The following is a 20419-nucleotide window of genomic DNA, read 5'->3' as shown; positions in this document are numbered from 1 at the left end:
TTTCCTGTAGGTTGGTGATTTCCACTCTGGAAGTTTTTGTATCTCACTAACAGGTTTTATAAAGTATTTCGTATATAAGTATATAAGTATTTCATAGGTTTGACTGAGCCAGGTAAACTATGTTCCTTGGCAAAACTGAGYGAAAAGATTAATTCTGGACCCCAATGTAATAACTAATTTTGCAGGAATATCTCAGGTTTTATCATTTTTGCAGTTTTTACACAATTCCAYTGTATGCATCACAGGATTTAGATACCTCATCTGCCTTACAAGCTAAAGATTTATTTTGCAGTCTCTTACGTGTTGATTTTTGTGTGATTCTGCCTCACAACTGCACCAGACTTGTTAAYACTGCATGTGTATTTCTTGCCAGAATCTATGGATGTTTCTTTCCATAGGTATGAACCTCACACTGATATTCCTCCTGACGTGGAGACAGAACAGGACCGCGTCTTTTTCATTAAGGCTGTAGCTCAATTTATGGTAGGTCTGKTTTAAGCCCACTGAAAAAATAATTAGATTTAATACTTTGTCTCTTAACTCCTTATAGTTTCTTTGCTCTAGGTCGCTATATACTGTATACTGATGCTGTGTGTCAATTACAAATCAAAGTTGTTTTCTTTCTGAAATGACTATGTGCAAGCTATAAAGTTGATCTGGATATTCTGCTAAGGATTAAAAAATAATAAAGAGATGAAGCAGAGGGGGARGAGGTTTCCTCTTGAACCTTATCGATATTACAGCTTCAAAACTTGCCGTGTAAATGTAAGTAGTTTTCACTTAAGTCACAGGAGTGAAATAACTGAGTTCTTACTYGGATCATAAACCTTTCTGGGCTTAGGGGGATCTTTTTGATTTGTGCTTGCCTCGTATCAAACTGAGTGGAGACCTTGTCCGTGACTTGAGGCCCTGTGGTAAGAGCTGTTATAAATCTGAAAAGGACAGGTCTCCTGTTATTGAAATTGTGTAGCTGCGTGTAAGTCTCTGCAGAATTGAGTTTTAAACATCTAACACTATAAAACAATAATCATCCAATCACTCTTTTTTCAAGTAATATAGTATTATATATTTTGTATACACTAGCTGATGATGGCCTCTACTGATATATTCAGTTTGATATAAAATCACATTCTAGTGATCTGTTGTATGAGCCTTCTCACTCTATTAAGGTATGTATTCCCAGACCAAGACTTTTACCAGCCTTGTCTTTTTTAAGAAGTTATTACTATACAGGACTGTTATCATGGGTCCTTCTCTTAGAGAGGTGTTAGAATGAAGGCTGAAGCTGGAAAGATCAGGGACCAGATAATTTGATTAAARCAGTTCAAAAGGCCCTTAGCCCTTCAGAAGGAAGACAGAAATTCTAATAATGAAAATCTTCTAGCTTCTAAAATGTAATGCTTATTTTATATATTTTTCTTTTTTTATCTGAGTATTTACTATTTTCTATTATTGAAAAAATACTACATTCTATRCAAGTGAGCTTTTGCCTTGAGATTTATGATGTTATCTACCACTTTCTAATTTTAATGTGTTGAAATATGATGCACTTCTATGAGTCAGAACACAGTCTTCATCCTTGGAGCATCCTAGGATGTGGCTGGCAGATCTAGTTTGTTTAGAGAKATTTCCACTCTCCAATCTGAGCATGTTTTAAAAGAACAAGGGTTGTATCAGAAGTGATATTACTAATACATGTTTCTTATAACTGTTGATTTCATGTAAGATATCTCTGGGGACTTTAAACAATTATATAATATGATTCAGAAAATGAAATGAGTGCAAGGTTCTTTAATCATCTTGTACTTAAAGTCTTAATSTTACAAGAAAATATGAGGATTATTGTAGTTTTTCGATAACCAGACTGTCAGGGCAGAATTTTTTCTTCCTCTTCAGAATAAGATTTTTTTAAACATTTCTGAAATAATCTGTTTTTCATGAAATGCACAACTATGTTTTCCAGTAACTAATAGCATTTTCATCTATAGCCACATGTGCCATGTGATCATYTAATGGAGATAGGTTTATCTCAAAACCTATCAAGAAGGGTTAATCATCATGAAATGTAATTAGAATGTTTCCATTACTGAACACAGAGTAAAAATGTATCAAGTTTTCACCCAAATGATCCAGTCCTTTATGTCACCGGGTTTAAATATTTCTAATCTAATTAATAGTTTTGATAATTCAAACCACAGKGCCATTTAATATCTAAGGAAAATAGTTTCTGTCCTTCTACTTTMTCTAATGATCCTAGGCTACATCCAAAACAAGACTTAGGTTTGTAAATATAAAATGATAATCCAAAATATWTTCATGTAAGTAGGTAGCTAACCATAGTGCTAGAACTTACTAAGTATCTCCGTTTGGGATGAGAAGTTCCTGAAGTGTCTGCTGGTTTTTTTGGCTTTGTTTTTTTTTTCCTCTCATTTTCCCTCCATGTTGTTTGTGGTGRCAGTGAATTGGTGCATGTGGCTCCATGTATCATGCAGGAACCACTCACATTCCTGTTCTTATTATTCTCTTCATTGAGGCTCTATCTTGAGGCCAAAACTTGGCTCTATAATAATGACAGCTCTAAAAASAGTGCAAGTTTCCTTCCTATCAATGCCATTTCTGCAGTATATTTTAAATTTTCTTTTGTATTGCATTGTGCTAATCTGGTATATTCAGAATAGGTGGGGATGACTTTCTTTTTAAGTAATACTTTTAAACCATTCAGAGTTATTATAAGAGCCGACCAAGACTCAGACTTTCCATATATGAACTTAGCTATGCAAATAAGCAGTGAGATTAGGTTAATYGGAAGAATATGCATACTTGCATGTGTAATATTTCCTTTTTTTCTGAGCAGTCTTTGAGCAGAGAACACTTTTTTTCCTTTGAGGGGACATTGATTTTTCTCTCTTGGGGTTGAATGGAACTGAAATTGGAATTCTCATCTTCAACAATATCCTTTATAATTCAGTGTATTAGGCTCCTTTGTGTAGAAGAGGGTTTAGCAAATTCTGCCAATTTAATGTCATGTTTCTCTTAAAATTTATACCTACTGCTTGTAAGGATAGTTTTTTAGATTCCTTCTTCTGGGAGAAAAAAAAAAAAAGTGCAGGAGAACATATGTGCTTCTTTACATTCTGTATTGGTTCATTCAAAGTCATGCTGGTCAAAATTTTCAAAAGTGACCAGGTGTTTTTATGCCTTAAGTCTTGTTCTCCCCCGCTCCCTAAGCAGGGTACACAGCATCAATAATCTCTCTGGAAATCTTGGCTTCATTTTTTAGCAGTTTTCTTCTGTACAGGGAGTACAGGCAGAACCAATTTKCTCTGTTGTGTTGAGATGTTGTGCAAGAAAGAGGTAAGAATGAAATGTTTCTTAAAATGACTGAAAAGTCACAAGATTTGGTAAGATGCATAAGAAAAGATGTGAACCTATAACTTTTTTTTTTCTTTAAAATCCGGAGCTAAATCCATGGTTTGAYATGTGGTCCTTTCTCCATTTAGTTTCACAGGGAGTTTTCCCATGGAATTATTCAGCGAAGTCCAAGGCAGAATAAATGAAACTTGTAGCACGTTAATAGTTGAATCTTAGGCTTTTGCAGAGTTTTCCCTGCCGTTTGCTTTTGGCTCTTTGGGGCTAYTCATCTATAACAACATTTCTGTTATGCTGACTTTTCTTCTCTTTAGTGTTTTAAAGTATAACAAGATGATGTTGTGATGTTTAATGGTGCTTCTTTTCTCGTTTGCCTGTGGTTTTTAGAGGTGGGAGAAAAGGGATCAAAGTTGCTAATATCAAAGCAGGGCATAATTTGAGAGCTGCARTAAAATATCATTCTGAAGATACTCTTGGAAAAGAAGACAGTTAATTTGGGATAATTGATCTTATTCTGTAACTTATTAAGGTGAAGTTTAAACTCTGTGCAACATCATCCGAAGACCCGAGCAGCACTTAAATTCCACTCAAATGTAATTCGAATTTAAGTGGTATACAGGGTTTTGCTGATATTCACGCTGGGAAGAACTAATGGCTAGTTTGAGTTTTTTTCATTGTGGCAATTATCTGCAAATGCTTCTGACACACAGACAGTGCGTGTGTATTGGAAAGTTTCCTTTCAGGAACATCAGGAATGTGCTGTAGACAAACTTGTGTTTCTAAACAGCAAATTTTATRTGTGTATACCACCTCAAAAATAATTTTAAATAGTGTGAATAGGTAAATGAAGATCTTGTTCTCTGTGACGTGATGAATTCTTTCTTTCCAAAAGGCTACCAAGGCACACATCAAGCTCAACACCAAGAAGCTCTACCAGGCAGATGGCTATGCAGTGAAAGAGCTCCTGAAGGTCACCTCTGTGCTTTACAGTGCCATGAACACCAAAGGAATGGAGCGCGCGGACGTGAGCGAGGAAGACAGCAGCAAGTTCAAGTTTGATCTGGGCTCGAAAGTAAGGAAAATCTAGATTCTTATTTTTGGGGGAAGGGAAGTAGATGTCAGTCTRTGAAAAGCAGAACTGCTTTCTCTCAGAAATTTAAATAGAGAACGTCCACATAAGGGAATTGGTGTGACTTAATTGTTTTTTTACCTCAAATATTTTGTAGTTGCATTTGTGTAGTCCAACTTGTTTTAATCTCTTAACCAACAGCATAGTACAAAACTGGTCACACTTTCAATAGCATTCTGAAAGATGAAAATTGCAGGAAGCCTGATAAGGTAGTATTTCCAGTCTATTAACCCTCTTGTAAGGGGGTTACTTGCACAATATTGTGCATACCTATTGCATATTGACATAGGTTTTTCAAACTGTCTCCTTTGAAGGAAAAGGGAATCTCTGTATTGTCCTGACAGACATTATGTTGTACCTACTTGTTAGTCAACATTACTGCCTTTCTTGGAAAAAAAAAAGGCAGTAATGAAAGTTTTCCTCTAAAAGGAATTTGTATATGTTTGTGTAAAACTTGTTTTATCTTCAAAGAGAGCAGTTGATGAAATCATGAAAAAAAATTTATAGATTGTCAAAAATATTACCTCTGCAATGTGGTAGTTGTATGCCTTGGACTATATGCTTAGTCCTTTTGCTCATAAAAATCTAAGAAGTTTCCCTTGGACAGCTGTTGGTTGTTGTTACCCAGGGCAGAGGCAAAATCAGTTTTGAGGCTTTTTTCCYGATGACCTGATGTGATTCCTAGAAATAAGTGGAGTCTACTCTAGACATTAGTAAGGCCAAGGGGCAGGGCYACTTTGATTCAGTGGACAACATCTTTGATGTTATAGCAGCATATCAGCCCCAGGCAATTTTAACATCAAAATGAGGGAAAGCCATTATGGCTTTCTTTGTGTTATTGGGGATTCTCTTTTGTTATTCAGTGCTGTTCCTGTATTTCCAGGTAGCTGATCTGAAGGCAGCTAGACAGCTTGCTTCCGAAATCACCTCGAAAGGAGCAAGTTTGTATGACTTACTTGGCAAAGAAGTTGAACTAAGAGTAAGTACACCTTGGTGGAGAGGCTCTAAGAACTTGTTTTGTTCTCTGGATGCTGCAAAGGAATAAGGTGAAACAAGTATGAGTAGYTGTCTTGCAAATGAAGATTTTGTGAGTTAAGGGAAGAGATTGGAAAGTTTACGTTTCCTTCCCGTTCGTGTTAGTACTTGTATTGCAGTAAGTCTGAGAGGAGCCTTCTGAGAATTCAGCATTTTTGTCTTTAGAACAAAAATGGAATACTCTTTTTAAAATCACCTAGAAAAATTAATGCTAAACTAGACTTTAGCTGTGGGGATAAATGCGTTTGAAAAGATAAATGAATGATTTAAATCTTTAGTTATCAAAGTGCAGRGCTGTTTATTTCTCTTACAGCAGCTGAGGACATCCTAGACCTGTAGGTAAATATTGTTTAGCTGAGTTGTAAAATCACGAGCTACTGCATGAAGTCAGGGAAGTCTGATTGAATGTTCACATTTACTAGCAAGTCTTTCAGTTATTTTCTTAAATAGATTTGTCTGTAATCTCAAAGATTTTTCTTTTACTGATAACAGACATTAAAACGTGAATGTTCTGGTGTTGTTTTTGATAATCTTCGGATTTGCAGTATCTGAGCTGTAGGAAGTGTCCTAGTAAGAGCAGTAGGCTGTGTGCCTGGGTAGTTAATGCTCCCAGACCCTTGTTTGAGTGCACGTGTTTCAAAGGCTAAGTGCTGTACAGAGAAGATGATCTATGGAGCCCTGCTTCTCTGCTCTCTGTACTAGTCAGCATGTATGCAGAGGTGTGAAAGACATTAGTGCTTGAAGGGAGAGAGAACTGAGAGCTTCAGTTTTCTAAAAGTCATATATATTTAACTGCTAATTACTTCCCATCTTGCATTAAGTTTGTTTAATTTCTTGGGTTTTGAAATGTTTTTCACATGAATATGCCTGATGTATTTATTTGGCTTTAGGACATTAAATATCTCTGTGCACAGCATCCCTTTGCCTGAACTCGGCTAAAATGTGAAGTATAAGTCACTATAAAGCAACAGTTTAAAAAGTACTTAAGCATTTCTTTGAAATGGGGCATTCTCTAATCACTTTAAATCACAGCTTTTAGGAGTCCAACTGACTTTAGAAGTGGGCCCCTAAGAAAGGAGCTTATGCAGGTGCAGAGTGCTGAAAGCACAAAATGAAAAATCAAGAGCTAAGTAGGTGCTTCTGTGCAGCCCTTCTCCTGGGCCTGTTAGGAAAGCTCCAACGGAAGCCTACTTAAAGGTGCAATTTCTGAAAGGGCAGGGTTTATTATATCCTGTAGAGAGCATGTTTCTCGTGGTGTAGCGACTGCATGAGTCGAGGGAGGCCGATCTTGTATAGGTGCATACACAATATTTTGTCCAGAGGCTTGACGGATTGAACTTGTTGTCTTTAAGAAAGCCAGGCTTAGGAAAGATGCAGTTTGCTTCTGCCTCGTTAGCTATAAGTTTATATCCTAAAGGCACAGGGTGATTCTATGACAGCATGGTGAGAACCTCCAGAGAGCAGCCAAAGAGTTATTTTTACTATTTTTTAAAAATTTTGAGATTATTGATTTCCATTACTTATTTTCTTCCGGTTTTGTATGGAGAAGTAATACACACAGAGAAGTAAATTTTATTGGCAGAGGGATTGTCCAGTGAAGGGGCAATAGGAGAGCAATATGGTTTATTTGCTGCTTGCATTTTGTGTCCTGAAATGTTGCATATATTAAAATGTGTTGAACTATGAGTCTTAAAATATGAAAGTCTTACGTTCTCTGCACTGCTGCACCTCTTTTCCAGTCCATTCATTTCTCCATATTGAAATAAAAGATCTTGCTATCCAGGGTCTTGCCAATGATATAATATATTGCATTTCTCTCCCAAATGAAGGAAGCTTTATTTTCTTATAACTGTAGAAGAAATACCAGTGTTTGGCATTAATGGCTTGAATTAGTCTGTTTTCAGTCTTTCCTTTCAGCAGCTTTAGGGGAAAAGAAGACTGGGAGAAGTAAAACCTTCATTTTTATTTCTTGTGGAAACTTTGACTCTAATTTACATCACAACCTTTACTTTCTTTGTTGAAACTTTTTTTTGCGTGTAATTGTATAGAGGGAGATTGTGTAGAATAATATGCATATAAAGGAAATAAGTCTTGGAGGTTTTTTTTTCCCAAGTCATAGGATATCTTGCTGTTTAAATTATTTTTGAATGAAAACAGATTTCAGCTGGAGCAGAGCGGAATATATTGAACAAGGGAATGTTGCTAGTAGACGTATTGTAGATGCATATTGATGTTATGTTTGTGCATTTATTATTTAGGACTTAAATCTGTATCCATTTTCTTGGAAATGCAGTACTGTGACTTTGGGGTTTGGTTTAAATAGATTGTTTCCAGAATGAATGTATGGTTCCAATATACACATAAACTTCTTTCAAAACTCATCTGCAATATTCAAAAAAATATTAAAACACCAAAACAAAACAACTTCAATTTAAAAAAAAGCAGAGGAAGGAAAGTCTGCAAATATTCATTTGTTGAATTTTGACTGTGCTGCTGGTTAAGATTTAGGGGAATGGGGGAAGGAGAAATAACAGCTATACTTTATTCATAAAGCGAAAATCACAAATGTCACTTTCAGTTTAAAAAAGTTGGTTTTCATGTTTAAAAAAAGGAAAGCATTTCCTGAAGCAGTAGAAAGCTGAAATGTAAAAAGAAGTGATTTTGCTTCTAACCATCAAGTAGATGAAGAGATTTCTGTTTGTTTACTTGTTTATTAGTTTGTTTCTGTGTTGCTGCCTGCAGCCCCTGGGTGGCTGGAATGCTGGCTGGAGCCGTGGGCTCTGACATGGGAAGTGCGGGAGCTGTGGGTGAATCCTGGCTGGGCCACCCATAGGTGTTMGGTGCCAACGTGGTGCCCTTACCTATGGACACCCATTCAGCGCTTAGGGAGAGAGAGGTGAGGGGCCTTGTTTGATGAGAGGGTGGTTGGAGTTGAAGGTGCAATTGCACTGAAGCTGCTGAGATGTCGTCTTCTTCCCTAGAGCAATTGCAGATGAGCACGGTGTAGGTTATTGCGTCCTGCTGCAGTGCGGTGTGTGAGAGAACTCTTAGGTTTTGCAGGGTGCTTTGTAGTTTGAATCCTGATGGTTTTTGCTAGAACAGAGAAATTGGGAAAAAGAGACTTCATGGGGTTTGTTTTTTGAATATGCTGGTTCCTAACAATCTCATTGGTTTTCCATATGTAAAATCATTCTAATTTTGGTATATGCATTCAGATATTAGTGAAGTTGAGGGATAAATTTAGATGAAATACAATGAGATCCTGAGCAGAAAAACATGTTCTATGCACAAAGCTGTATGTGTTTATCTTCAGTGTTTTAGTTGCTTCCAGTGTGACTTGCTACGTGTTGCTTGTGGCCTTGATTTTGTCGTAAGTGCATCCTGTTTTGGATGATTAAAAGTACCACCATCACCACCCCAAAAAAAGAGGAGAAAAAAAGGCAGAATGCAGCACTGCTTCAGTCTGTGGTCACTTGAGTTTTCCTGTGTGGTGGCYGACACTCTGGCCTTGCAGAGCGAATGGCTGCAGTCTTGCAAACAGCCAAAAGATGTTAGGAAATCGGCGCTCTCCTGTGTTTGTGTAGCAGCTGGTGACWGGCCCTTCCTGGGGGATAAGGGCAAGATGGATGTTGCACAGAGGAGGGAAATGATGAGGTGATCCAGAAAAATTAAATAGCTCGAAACAAAGCAGGAATGACTTTCAAGGTCAGCTGTGGCTGGTTGGGGAAGGTCACTCCTGAGCTACCCTGCATAGAACATTTGAGATCCAAAGGAAAAATTCATGTCTATTATAATGTCCCAGCTAAGCTGGCTTGGAGACCTGTCGCTCTGCAGCTGCCACAGCTCCTGTGGACATATTAGCAGCAGCCTGTCGAGAAACTGCCCTGCTTCAACTTGCTGAATYATTAGATGCAGTGAGATAATGAAGCAAAAAAACTCCCAAATAAAACTGCCTCTGTGCTGATCACAGGCGTAAAGAATCCCGACCTTTTCAAGGTTGATTTCATTTTATTTACCTCTCAATTAGATCTAAGCCATGTAAAAGCAAGGAAGGGTGAAAATAATCTTTCTTGTGTTGTACTCTGCTCGTGTCGAAGATAGGTGACAAAGTGGGTCTCCATTGTGATTGTGTTCCTGGCGCCTACTGCTTCTGGCAGCTTGAATAAACCATTTAATTCCTGTATATCCTTGTGTGTTAATAATTTGCTAAATTACRGAAGTTATTTTAAAGCTTTTAACAGCCAGATAAGGTGTTTTCAGATTGATGAGGGAGATGTAAAAATAAGTGCAGGATGTTGCCCTTATTAATTCTCATTGTGATTAATTGTTGTTGTGATGCGTGTACGCAGTGTAAGCCTGTTCCAAAACTTATGAGAGTCATTGGGAACCTCTTCACAGGCTTCAGTGTGTGAAATATTTGAATTAAAATCTTAGGAGAGCCAGAGGCACTTAGGTCCAGCTGTGACATTGAAAGGATAGTGGTTTCGGTGAAAAGACTTGTAACTAAAGACATTTAACTGGATCTCTTAATTCACCACCCTTTGATGAAAGGACCTTTCCTCGGTGTCTCCCTGCTCGTGCTGTTGCAGATCGCTGCCTGCTGTCTTTATAAAGTGTGAGGAGGTATTTGAGTGGCGGCCACATTCTTCAACACACCTCGAGAATTAACTACAGAAAATTATTCTATCTGTAATGTTGGAAACAATATTGATCTGCCAAATGTCAGTTCTTGGTACCGGGTAACACCATGGAGAGGCTGATAAACTAATTTTTCTCATTTCGTGTGTTTTGATTGCAAAGTTGTCACATCCATCTTGAGGAAGAAAATGATTTCTAATGAAATTTTGTAACGTGGAGAACTGCCTAGTTTACACCGAGGTTTCAAACCATCCTGCTTCAGCCCAGAACCTGAATTATGACCTTTGAGGCAGGAGGCTTATTTCCGAATGGGAAGCCAAAATGAAACCTCTATTAGACATAAATTTGCARTTGTAAAATATAGTTGAACTGATAGTACCCCATGCTTTAGATTGCTCTAACTATAACTTGTTATAATATATATTATATAATATTTATTATATCTATTTTATATAAATATATATATGAAATTATATGTATGGTGAYTACTTAGGTAACAAGGGATTTTGTAGTGAACTTTTCATTAGGACCTGGCATGAAGACACAGCATCATCATAATTGATAGGTGGTGTATTTTTCTTGAAGTTAGATGACAAGTTATTTCAGTGTGTTGATGATTTTATCCACTAGCTGGAAAATCTGGATGCTTGTAGCCCCAACCTAGTTTTGGAAACTTTCTAGTTTATCTAGAAAGCAAATCACATTCCAACTGTCTTCCGTATGTCATAAGCTAGTCAAAAACTGCATGACCRTACAAGAAACTCCACTGAATAATTAGTCTAAAGAAGAAACACTGGTAAGGTTTCTGCTGCTTGTTATTCCTAATCTTCTTTTATCAGATACAAAGCAAAACCGTGCCGAAATTTTAATGACACCAGAGCAAAATGTGCTGACTTAAACTGCCTTTGTTCTGCTTGGCGGGGGCCACGCAGCGCTTGTTTCAGTGCTGTGGCCACTGCAGTGGCTGGTTGGGCTTTGCTGAGGGTAAAAGCCTGCCTCGTGTGGCAGTGTTTGCTGAAGTCTAAGGCCTGATGCACGTTAGAATGTTAAGTGATTTTTTTTTTCCTGCAATATTACTGCATACCCGCTCCTTCATATACTGTAGCTTTGCGTGATGTCTTTGGAGAGGTGCTACTGAAGAATATATTCTTTTCTGATTTTTTTTTCAAGGCTTCCTGAAGATTTGTATTATCTAGTAATGAAAAGAAATGCTATTTCTAACACTTGATAAAGGAGGATTTAAATATATACATATTCTTAATTTGCCTATGTGAATGTTTTATCTTTTTCATAACCCTGCTGTTTCCTCTGTTATAAAACTAAGGCCGAGCTTCCACTTGGCTGTGTTGCCCAAGGACACTTTTRTCTGTGTGTATTGGGCAACTCATTCACAAGTGTAGCCCTTCATTCAGTAGGAGACAAAAGCTCATTCTTTCCTTGGCAGACAGCAGGTTTAGAGAACACCTCCCTGGTAAGGACCTGTTGTCCAGTAACACCCTGTAAGGTAAGGGCTAGGCTGAGCTTCATCCATTTAACATGCCATGAAGCCTTGCAAGAAGTGGGCTCAAGATGAGCTTCTGGAGGCGTGTAGGGCGATACCGGTAAGCACAGGCTTGGGTTTGCCAACTAAGGGTAACTCAGTGAAAGTGGATGTTGAAATAGGAGATGGACTGACAGCCCAGAGGTCTCATTTGCAGGCGGGAGAGGGAAGAGAATAGGGACACTTCATGCCTATCAGAAAATTCTGCAGTTCCCTTTCTTGCTTGACAGTCCAGCAGTGTTTGCTAGTATTGCTAAGGGGCGTATGCTTAGATTCCTTCTTACCTGGCTATGCAGACCTGATTCTTCCTAGGCTGTCTGCAGAAAAGTCACTGGTGTTAAAACCTTCCACTTGTGGGTTGGCTCCCTGCGTTGGATTCTCTTCCCATGACATCGATCTTAAACAACATGACAGCCGCTGGGGTCCCAGGCACTGCCTTTGATTGAGGGCTCTGTATAGCTGGGCAGGAAACGTCTCTGTGGATTCGCTTTGTGGACCGCTGAGATGAGCGTTCAAGAAAGCAGCATAGCTTTATGGGAGGCTGGAGGCAGGGAAAACTCTCCRTTAGTTTGAGCTTTAATCTCTTGAGGAAGAAAATAAGCCATTAGAAGTATCAGGTTACTTCAGAATGTCTTGATTATTTTTAATGTCCCTCCTGTACCTTCCTGTTTAGATGTAACTATGTCTAATGATCCATGCCTTGTTTTGACCAAATGTAATCCCAGTGTTTGTTAACTCCCTGGATAATAAACTCTCCAAGAGGAGAGTTTTATTGCCTACGTAGAGAGCAGCAGTTGCAAAAATCTGTCTAACAGAGTGCGGGGTGTAATAGATCCTGCACAGAGGCTGAGGGCAACAGGGAGCTGCGCTGAGAAGGCAACTCTTTGGTATGCACGAAGCTTGAGAGCTCCTGAGACAACCAGAGAGCACTGAACCTGTGAGCAAAAAGCCTTTTGTGCAAAGACTGGTAAAATGAGGAAAGAAAAGATTTCTTTGGTTGTTCTCACCACAAGAAAAGGTGTTTAGAAACCTCTGCCAGAACTTAGGCACGTGAATATACAGGGATATTACATCACGTTACTGTGAGCTGGTCAGGTTGCTGGTTTGCTGGTCAGGATTGGTTGCTTGTCTTGCTTCCTCACATCCCTTCAGAAGATGCATCTGTATCTGTCTTTCTGCAGGTCAAGCACATCAGAAATGGGTCTGCTTGGTTTTGTTTCACTGTGATGGAAACCATTACTAGCTGAAAATGCCTCTTTTCAGTCTGTCAGCTTTGCTGGGCATATTTGCAGAATGAGTTTTTGCAGTCGTGGCTCCCAATTGTTAAGTATAAAGTTCCCAGGGAAAGCTGACTGAGTTTTTGAGTAGAAGCTTTTTTTTTCTTTTTAATTTCTAATGAAATTCTCATTTCCAAAGAAAACAAAGTTATCTAGTGTAAGCCAGCTGTCTAATTAGTTAGTTCTCCCAATTGGCTGTGTCCAAAAGTGAGATTCAAAATTTGCAGAATTAAAATCTCAGCCCTTCCATGCAGCACCACCTATTAGTCAGAGCAGAAAGGATAAAAATATTGCCAGCATATAATGTCTCCTGTGTGCTTTTATGTGTTTTCTGTAATAATTTTCTGCTTTAGTTCATCAGAAATAATTTTATTCTTGGCTTCTCTGATTTTTTTTTGTTTGTTTTTGTATTTTTTTTGTTTTAATCAGTATTTATCATGTAAAACTGTAGCCATGGACCTCATGGACACTTTGAGCAGGAAACACTCGTAAGTGGTAAACAATCTGATTGCTCCTGAGTACATATCTGTATCTGTGTATGTTTGTTTTCTAAAGTTGCAATTATCAGGCATACTTGTAAATTGTTCTGCTTCTTACCTCCTCTTGCCTCAGTAATTTTTTTCTATATTTTTCATTCTCCTGAGAACTCTATTTTTAATACTTAATTTAAAGGAAAACTCTGGGGTATTGTAATGTGTATTCTGATTAGTACGCCTAATTGCAAAGAGTACATTACTTCAAAAGAATATGAACGAGGTCGTATTTTTCAGCTCACTTTCATTTGCATGCCTTTTTTTGAGTACAGCCAGTGAAAATGTAGTACCTGATATTTGGACAGAAGTGGAAAATTGGTTTTGTCTTCAAATGTAGTCTATTTGCATTCACAAATGCAAGCATAAATGGGGAGCTTTAGTGTAAAGCCAGGTTTTAAAATTTTCATTTGTCCTATTGCAATAGGCTGCAAGAAATAGCTAYAATGAATTGAACTGGTGAAACAGATATTTTATTTGCTTATCTGGGTAGTCATGTTTTCAAAGTAGTTGTCATGTTCATTTGCTTAATTTGGTAATGGCTTAACATTATTTAAAATAACTTCAATATTTTAAAGGATTTTTTTCCTAACATATTGCTAATCTTTATTTTATGTTTTATATATATTGCGAGATATATTAATATAAGCTACCTTCCTATTAATCTTCTTCTGGATGGCCAACTACAGGGTTGAATTATTAAAACTAAACACGACTTCTTGAAGAGTAGTCATAGGAAAGAGGGGGTGACCCAGTGACAGAAATTCAGGAAAATGGGTACAAAAAAAAAAAAAAATCAAAAACCTTTCAACAGCATTGTAACTTAGCAGATACAATTGATTTTTCTATTGCGCTTTAGGACCCGCTTACATTTGCTGCTCTAAAGTGTCACAGTGGGTTCATGGTAATTGTTGATATTGAAAAACACGCGGGTGTCGGGTTAGAGACTTGGGGGGCAGCTGGGCATGCACGGAAGCTGTGGCATCCCATTGGATTCGCTTCCCTCTGTGCAGGGAGTTTAACTGCATTGACCGTTTGCTGCTCACTCAGGCCTTGGTCCTGCCAATAGGTCCTGGAACACAGACCTCTGCTCTTACTGTCCTCTTGACTGGCAAATTTTCATGAGCTTGAGCAAGTGATGGGGCTTTTTGCACGAAAACTGGGGTTTGTACGTGGGAGCTGCGTGGATAATAGAGGGAAGACTGGGAGGAAACCAGTGAGACTTGCTTAAATGCTTCCCATTTAAAACAGGAGATTCTCAGAAGTGTGCTTAAAGTAGTGCATCTAAGTATTTTCTATCTAAATTTATATTGAATCAGTTTTATGTCTAAAGGAGTTACCCAGATCTGGCACAGACTGYAGTGACTGGTGCATGTTCTGCGGATGCTTTACCGGGTTCCTAGAGGGAAACACACAAGGRGGTTATTTCTAATTAAAACCGAAGRGCCTTGCTGTTTCTTTTCTCTCTTTTGAAACTGGGAAGGAAAATCATTTCCTTGCCCCTGCTGGGTGATGAACTATTTTGTTTGAAATATGTTTGCTCTGTAGGAGAGATCTTGCTGCTGCCCTCAGAAGAACTGAGCGTAGTGAGGAGGGCAGTATCTCCTGCAGACTGAATCCTGCTTGCATTTGGGTTTCCGTGTATCTTTTCTCAGGGAAAACCTTCACAAACAAATAAGCATTTAGCAGAGCTTGTTTAGCATTTGCCTAACATTGTATTTGCCTGACAGCTGCTGAGATGCATTAATTTTTTTTTTCTGACTTCCCCCTTGAGTGTCTACCTTTGGAGTGATATGGAATAGGTATTGTGTTTTCTCTTCATATCTTATACTCATCCAAATCTTTCTGCTGCTTGGAGATTATATCCGTGTGTGGATAGCGGAATGTGCACGAGCACTTCAGGCTGTATAAGCTGTCACTGCCACCAACAGATGTAGCTCCTGTCATTGTCCCCAGCAGAAAATTTCTCCTCCTTCTTCCCTTGTGCCAAAAAAAGTGTTTGAGCAGCTTGCAGCAGGCTGGTTCAGGGAACTGATCCAATGGAAGAATAAACTCAGCACAAAAAGCTGATTTTTCAGCCAGGTCAGCTCTGTGGTTTGGAGTGAACCGAACAAGGATGCTCCCTGAATTGATGAGGTGGTGGGAAGGAGCCCAGCTGCCTCCTCCAGGACCTGCTTGTGCCACTTGGAGTGTATCTGGACATGTAACATAACATTGTGTTTGTATCTGCTACAGATGCAGAATACATCCTATTGCAATGTATCTAAAACACTTTTAGATTCTTAGATATGYTCTAGAGATGCTATTGCCATCTGCATCCTGTTGCCAAGTGCTTTGCCAACGTAAAATGATKTTAAGGACATTTAGCTGGATAGGTATCCCTGATTTCCTCATAGTAGCACACAGGTAGTCCAGTGTTTTCATGTAATGGCCAGGTTAGTTTTGTAAGATATCATGCAGACAAACACATGCTGCAAAACCCTCATTCCAGTTCTCTAAAAGCTGTTGAGGATGACAGAGGATCCTTCATCCCTTCAGATCTAAACAAGGAGCACTGTTTTGATGAGTGTGATTTCAGGCTGTTTGATGATAAAAGTCAAAAAATACCAATACCTCTGGATTATCTAATTTTCATGTGGGCACAGAAGGCACCTGCTAATTGTGGCAGCTGCTTGGCTAGGTCACATGTGTTTGTTTTGCATGTTTGTGACCTCCCTAACAAGGAGTCAGGACATGGAGCGACAAGTTCCCATCAGGATCTGACACCGTCCAGGGATTGCCCAGCAAGTCCATAGGGTTGCAGCAGGTCTGAGGCAGCTGAGCTGGGGCTGCAGGGTCAGCCGTGCAGGGACAGCAGCCCGGGCACAGGTGACAGTGAAGGAGGCCCTTGCTTTGGCTTTTTGCACAGTGGCTCTTTCCGGTGGTGGAGCTGGCCTCACACTCAGCCAGCTAAACTCCAACTTAATGAACTAAACGCCTACAAAATGAATATACTTCAGACTCCAACACTTGGTGTTTAATGCTAGCATGCCTTAACTGAGGTTTCATAATTTCCCTTCTTTAAATGATCTGAACTGTGGTGTTTRCATATTGTCCTATTCCATTTGCTATGCAGCTGGTCATATTGGAGTTGCTTTTCGAACACCCTCTGTTCAGCAAATATTAATTGCCTTGTATACTGTTTGAATGTATCCATATATTTTTATTCCATAGGAAGCAAGAACAGAATCTATTGCCAGACCTTTGGAGATAAATGAGGCTGAGAAGATGATGAAAATGGCCATTGACAATATTCTGGTAAATAAATTGCTGCTTGCTTGTTTGTAAAACCTTCACTCCTCTCCTGCAAGGAGAATTTAAGTTTGTTTTAGTGACGACACAGACATCTACAGTCCATCTACATCTTCTAGGTGACTTAAACTCGCTGCCTTAGCTCTGTAGATTTGTTAACTCAGGATGTGCTGGTAGCTCTAGAGATGCCAAGTTGGGCTCTGGGGCTGGGAGAGTTGAACTGCTCAAGAGGTGGGAAGTACCGGCACTGTGCTTGTTCAGTTCGTATTTATTTTTTTCAGCGTATTTAGTTCTTAGTTTTAGTTGCAGAGGTTCCTTGGTCTGTTCCCGTGTTGGGAACATTGTCCTGGCTCTGGTGCTTGGCTTCTCTGTCTGAACCATTAGCTGCCCTGACAGCCGTTGTGCAAATATGGTGGCTAATTAAGTCACCATTAAGTAATTTAAATTATTTAACTGCAAACTGTATCCAGTCCAACTGTGTAATTACACAGAACAGAGTTCCAGATTTAAATAGCCGATGCCTAATCAATAGATACTCCGGGTGATCTTTCCTTACATTTCAGCTATGACTTGCAGTCTGTATGGGTTCCAAATGTTGTTAATGTGCATTGATATTCTGAGCAGCAGTGCTAATAAACTAACATCAGCATATTAGAGCAATTGGTTTCTTGGGAAATATCAATAACACACACCTCAGCTGGTTTAGTTCTGGGCCAGTTAATGAAAAGAGCTGTTATAGCTGAACTGCAAGTAACAGTTAGTGCTGGAATTTCAGCAAGCAAGCAGTTGTGCTCAGGATGCCCACAGTTTCTAGAGCACAAGCACATTTAATGGACCCAGCTCGTTTTAAGAAGCTGGAATATTTCCACTTCTGCTTCTGATTCCAGCAGCATCTGTTGTAATGTCAGGGATGCTTCCTGGCTTCTGAAAAGATGGATATGGCAGAACTCAGAAGAGGACAAAGATATAGGACAGAATAAGTTCTTTAAAAGTGCTTTTTGTCAGGAAGAAGGAAACTGTTGATGGAAGCCAAAAAAAAAAATTACTAAAATAGTACCATAGTACTCTCAGCTGAGTCTTCGTGTATCCTGTCAGCTTTTCTTCTGGGCTTTATTTCATTCCTATTCTTACTGTGGGGTGAGGTATTGTGGTGTGGTGTTTTTTTTTTTTTTTTTTAAACTGTGACTTTTTTAAAGCAATCATATGTTATATGTATTTTTAGTACAAATATTAGGTTATTACTGACCTTTCTGGATGAAGGACCTGGGAGGTTTTAGGGGGTGTGATCTGCCAAGTCTCTCTGTCCCTGTGCTAACCCCTAAGGTGTGTTACCTCCTAAAAAGACACTGACCTATCCCTCTTTTAGGATACATTAACTCTTCTCAAGTATAAAAGCTCTGCTGAGAACAGGAAGAGGAATCTGGCAGCCCAGGAAGCAGAAAGGGGAGCCCGTTTCCAGTCTACCTTTCTCTAGATAGTTGTAACAGGGACTGTTCACCAGAACTCTAAGCCTGACTGAGTAAACCAGTGCAAGACTGGGCAGCAGGAAACGAGTCAGATTGGTATATGCTCATGTTGGAGAGGGCAGGACAAATCCTAAACACTACYGGTATCTAATGCTTTTGATTTTCTTTAATGTGGCCAATATGTGAACATCTAGCAAAGTGCAGTCCAGGTCAAACCAGAGGGTCCAGCTGGTGTGTGAGCTATACCCTAAAGAGCATTTTTATTAAAAAAAAAAAATAAAAATAAAGCTTTTAATCACCTGAGCTCAGTTTATGCTGTAGCTCATTGTTCTGAAGTTGATTGATTGCATGTGATGTGAGATAATGTGGAATCTGCTCCAGCATCGGAAAGATGGTTCTGATTATTCTAGTGCAGACTGTGGTTCACTGTCCTTCTCTCCTAGGAACAAGTCCAAAAGACTAAGGACATGTTGAATAACGTGGCTTTGGATGAAGCTAATTTGGAAGCCAGGATTGAAAAACGGAAATTGGAACTGGAAATAAGCCAGAAGAGACTCCAGACGTTGCAGAGTGTTCGGTAAGTGTTATAAACTGATCATCTAATGCAGAAATAATTGTTAACATGAATTAGTATTAAGAATACTGTGCATTCTTAATGCCTACTGCAGTGAAAAGCGAAGTCTGTAATGAGTCAGAGTTGATGGCCTGTGCAAGAGAGATTTTCTTCTCCACAGCTGCCCAGTGTGGGTTGTTCATTTTTTAGTTACTGTATATTTGAAATCAGCAATATAATGTTGTTAAGGAGGCCAGAATATTGTTTGGAGTTTTCTATTAGTCATTGCTTGAGCTGTACATAGTAGGAGGCCTGGCTGTTCTTTAAGATATTTAAATATAAATAGTATCAGATACCTGAAAATGACAGCTGAGGGGTGCAGCTGTGCCCTTGTTACTAGAGGCTTCTAGCATTCCCAGCCTCAGTAGGAGAAAACCATTAAGCATCCTATGTTGGGATCRGTTCCTGTAGGCAGTGAATGCAGCCTAACATAAAATGAAGAYGTTCAGAAGCACAATTGGAACTAATTTCATGCGTCTTGTTAACTAGCATACTTATGTCTACAAGGGCATTTTGAGACCTCTTACAAGGAACAAATAATAGAAATATTAGAAAAATGAATGGTGGAGGGAATGTCTTGGAATTAATTTAGATGTGTTCTTATCAGTAACACTTTGGGAGAAGTCTGTTGCATGGATGTGGAGCATAAATCAGCAGTAGTGTTCTTTAGGGCCTAATAGTCGGGTTTGTGGCAAAGAACATCACGGCTTATTGCTGTGAAGTCTGGTTATACAGCACAGTTCTGTTGCAAAAACAAAGCTCCAGACAAGGTGACTTAGGAGCTGTACTACAAGCTAGTTCTTCAAGGCAGGGAGTAGCAAAAGGATTGACCTCCTTGGATTTGTCTGCTGAAATGCTGCCCCTCTGCATGTCTGGAAGAGCTTGGTAGCAGATACACAATTGCCCTTCTTTCCCRTGAATAATTTTTGCAGAATAGGTTAATATTTTTTGTCCAATGCTTTAGAAAGAACTTCTAAAGTCTCATGTTTTAGAAAGTAGGATAAAATCTTGAAAATAAAGGCTCCTTTTAGGTTGATTTAGCAGATATGGAAAGGCAACTTCAAAAACAAAAACGCACTTCAGAATTCTGTGTCTACAGGCCAATATCTCTCTGAGCACTTTATCCTTGTTCTCTCTAGTCCTGCTTTTATGGATGAGTATGAGAAGATTGAGGAGGAACTGCAGAAACAATACAGCTCTTACCTAGAAAAATTCCATAATCTGTCCTATCTGGAGCAACTCCTAGACGATCATCGTCGAACAGAGCAAGAGATGTTTGAGGTAAGACAACTTAGAAGTCCCCAGTGACACTGTAGTTTAGCTACATCTGTTTAAAGAAGCCAACTTCCAGCAGATACCCTGTGACTTTCACCTTGTAAATAAAAATTTTCTAGCACTCCCTTCATTAAAGCAACATGTTACTAATTGAATATCCAGCCCCAAGTGGCTGTTTTCTGCCACATAGTTTAAGTTTGGCTGCTGTCAGACAAACCTAACATGACTGTTGAAGCTAGACCAGCATAAAACTCCT

General features: G+C 39.0%; 1 protein-coding gene across 6 annotated transcripts in view; it reads left to right on the top strand.

Moving 5' to 3' along the window:
• Positions 1-20419, top strand: part of CLUAP1 (clusterin associated protein 1) — a 52659-nt gene that overhangs the window by 2650 nt on the left and 29590 nt on the right. For 5 of the 6 annotated variants that reach the window (XM_026049102.1, XM_026049105.1, XM_026049104.1 and 2 more), the window contains 6 exons: positions 399-483; positions 4262-4441; positions 5382-5477; positions 16732-16815; positions 18719-18852; positions 20028-20169. In XM_026049102.1, the coding sequence (XP_025904887.1) occupies positions 399-483; positions 4262-4441; positions 5382-5477; positions 16732-16815; positions 18719-18852; positions 20028-20169 (721 nt within the window). The remainder of the gene's footprint in view (positions 1-398; positions 484-4261; positions 4442-5381; positions 5478-16731; positions 16816-18718; positions 18853-20027; positions 20170-20419) is intronic. The other variant, XM_026049106.1, reaches the window with a different exon arrangement.

This window comes from Nothoprocta perdicaria, unplaced genomic scaffold (genome assembly GCF_003342845.1).
Source record: "Nothoprocta perdicaria isolate Ctin4 unplaced genomic scaffold, notPer1 scaffold_59, whole genome shotgun sequence".
Lineage (NCBI taxonomy): Eukaryota > Metazoa > Chordata > Aves > Tinamiformes > Tinamidae > Nothoprocta > Nothoprocta perdicaria.
This window is presented reverse-complemented; position numbering and strand designations above follow the sequence as displayed.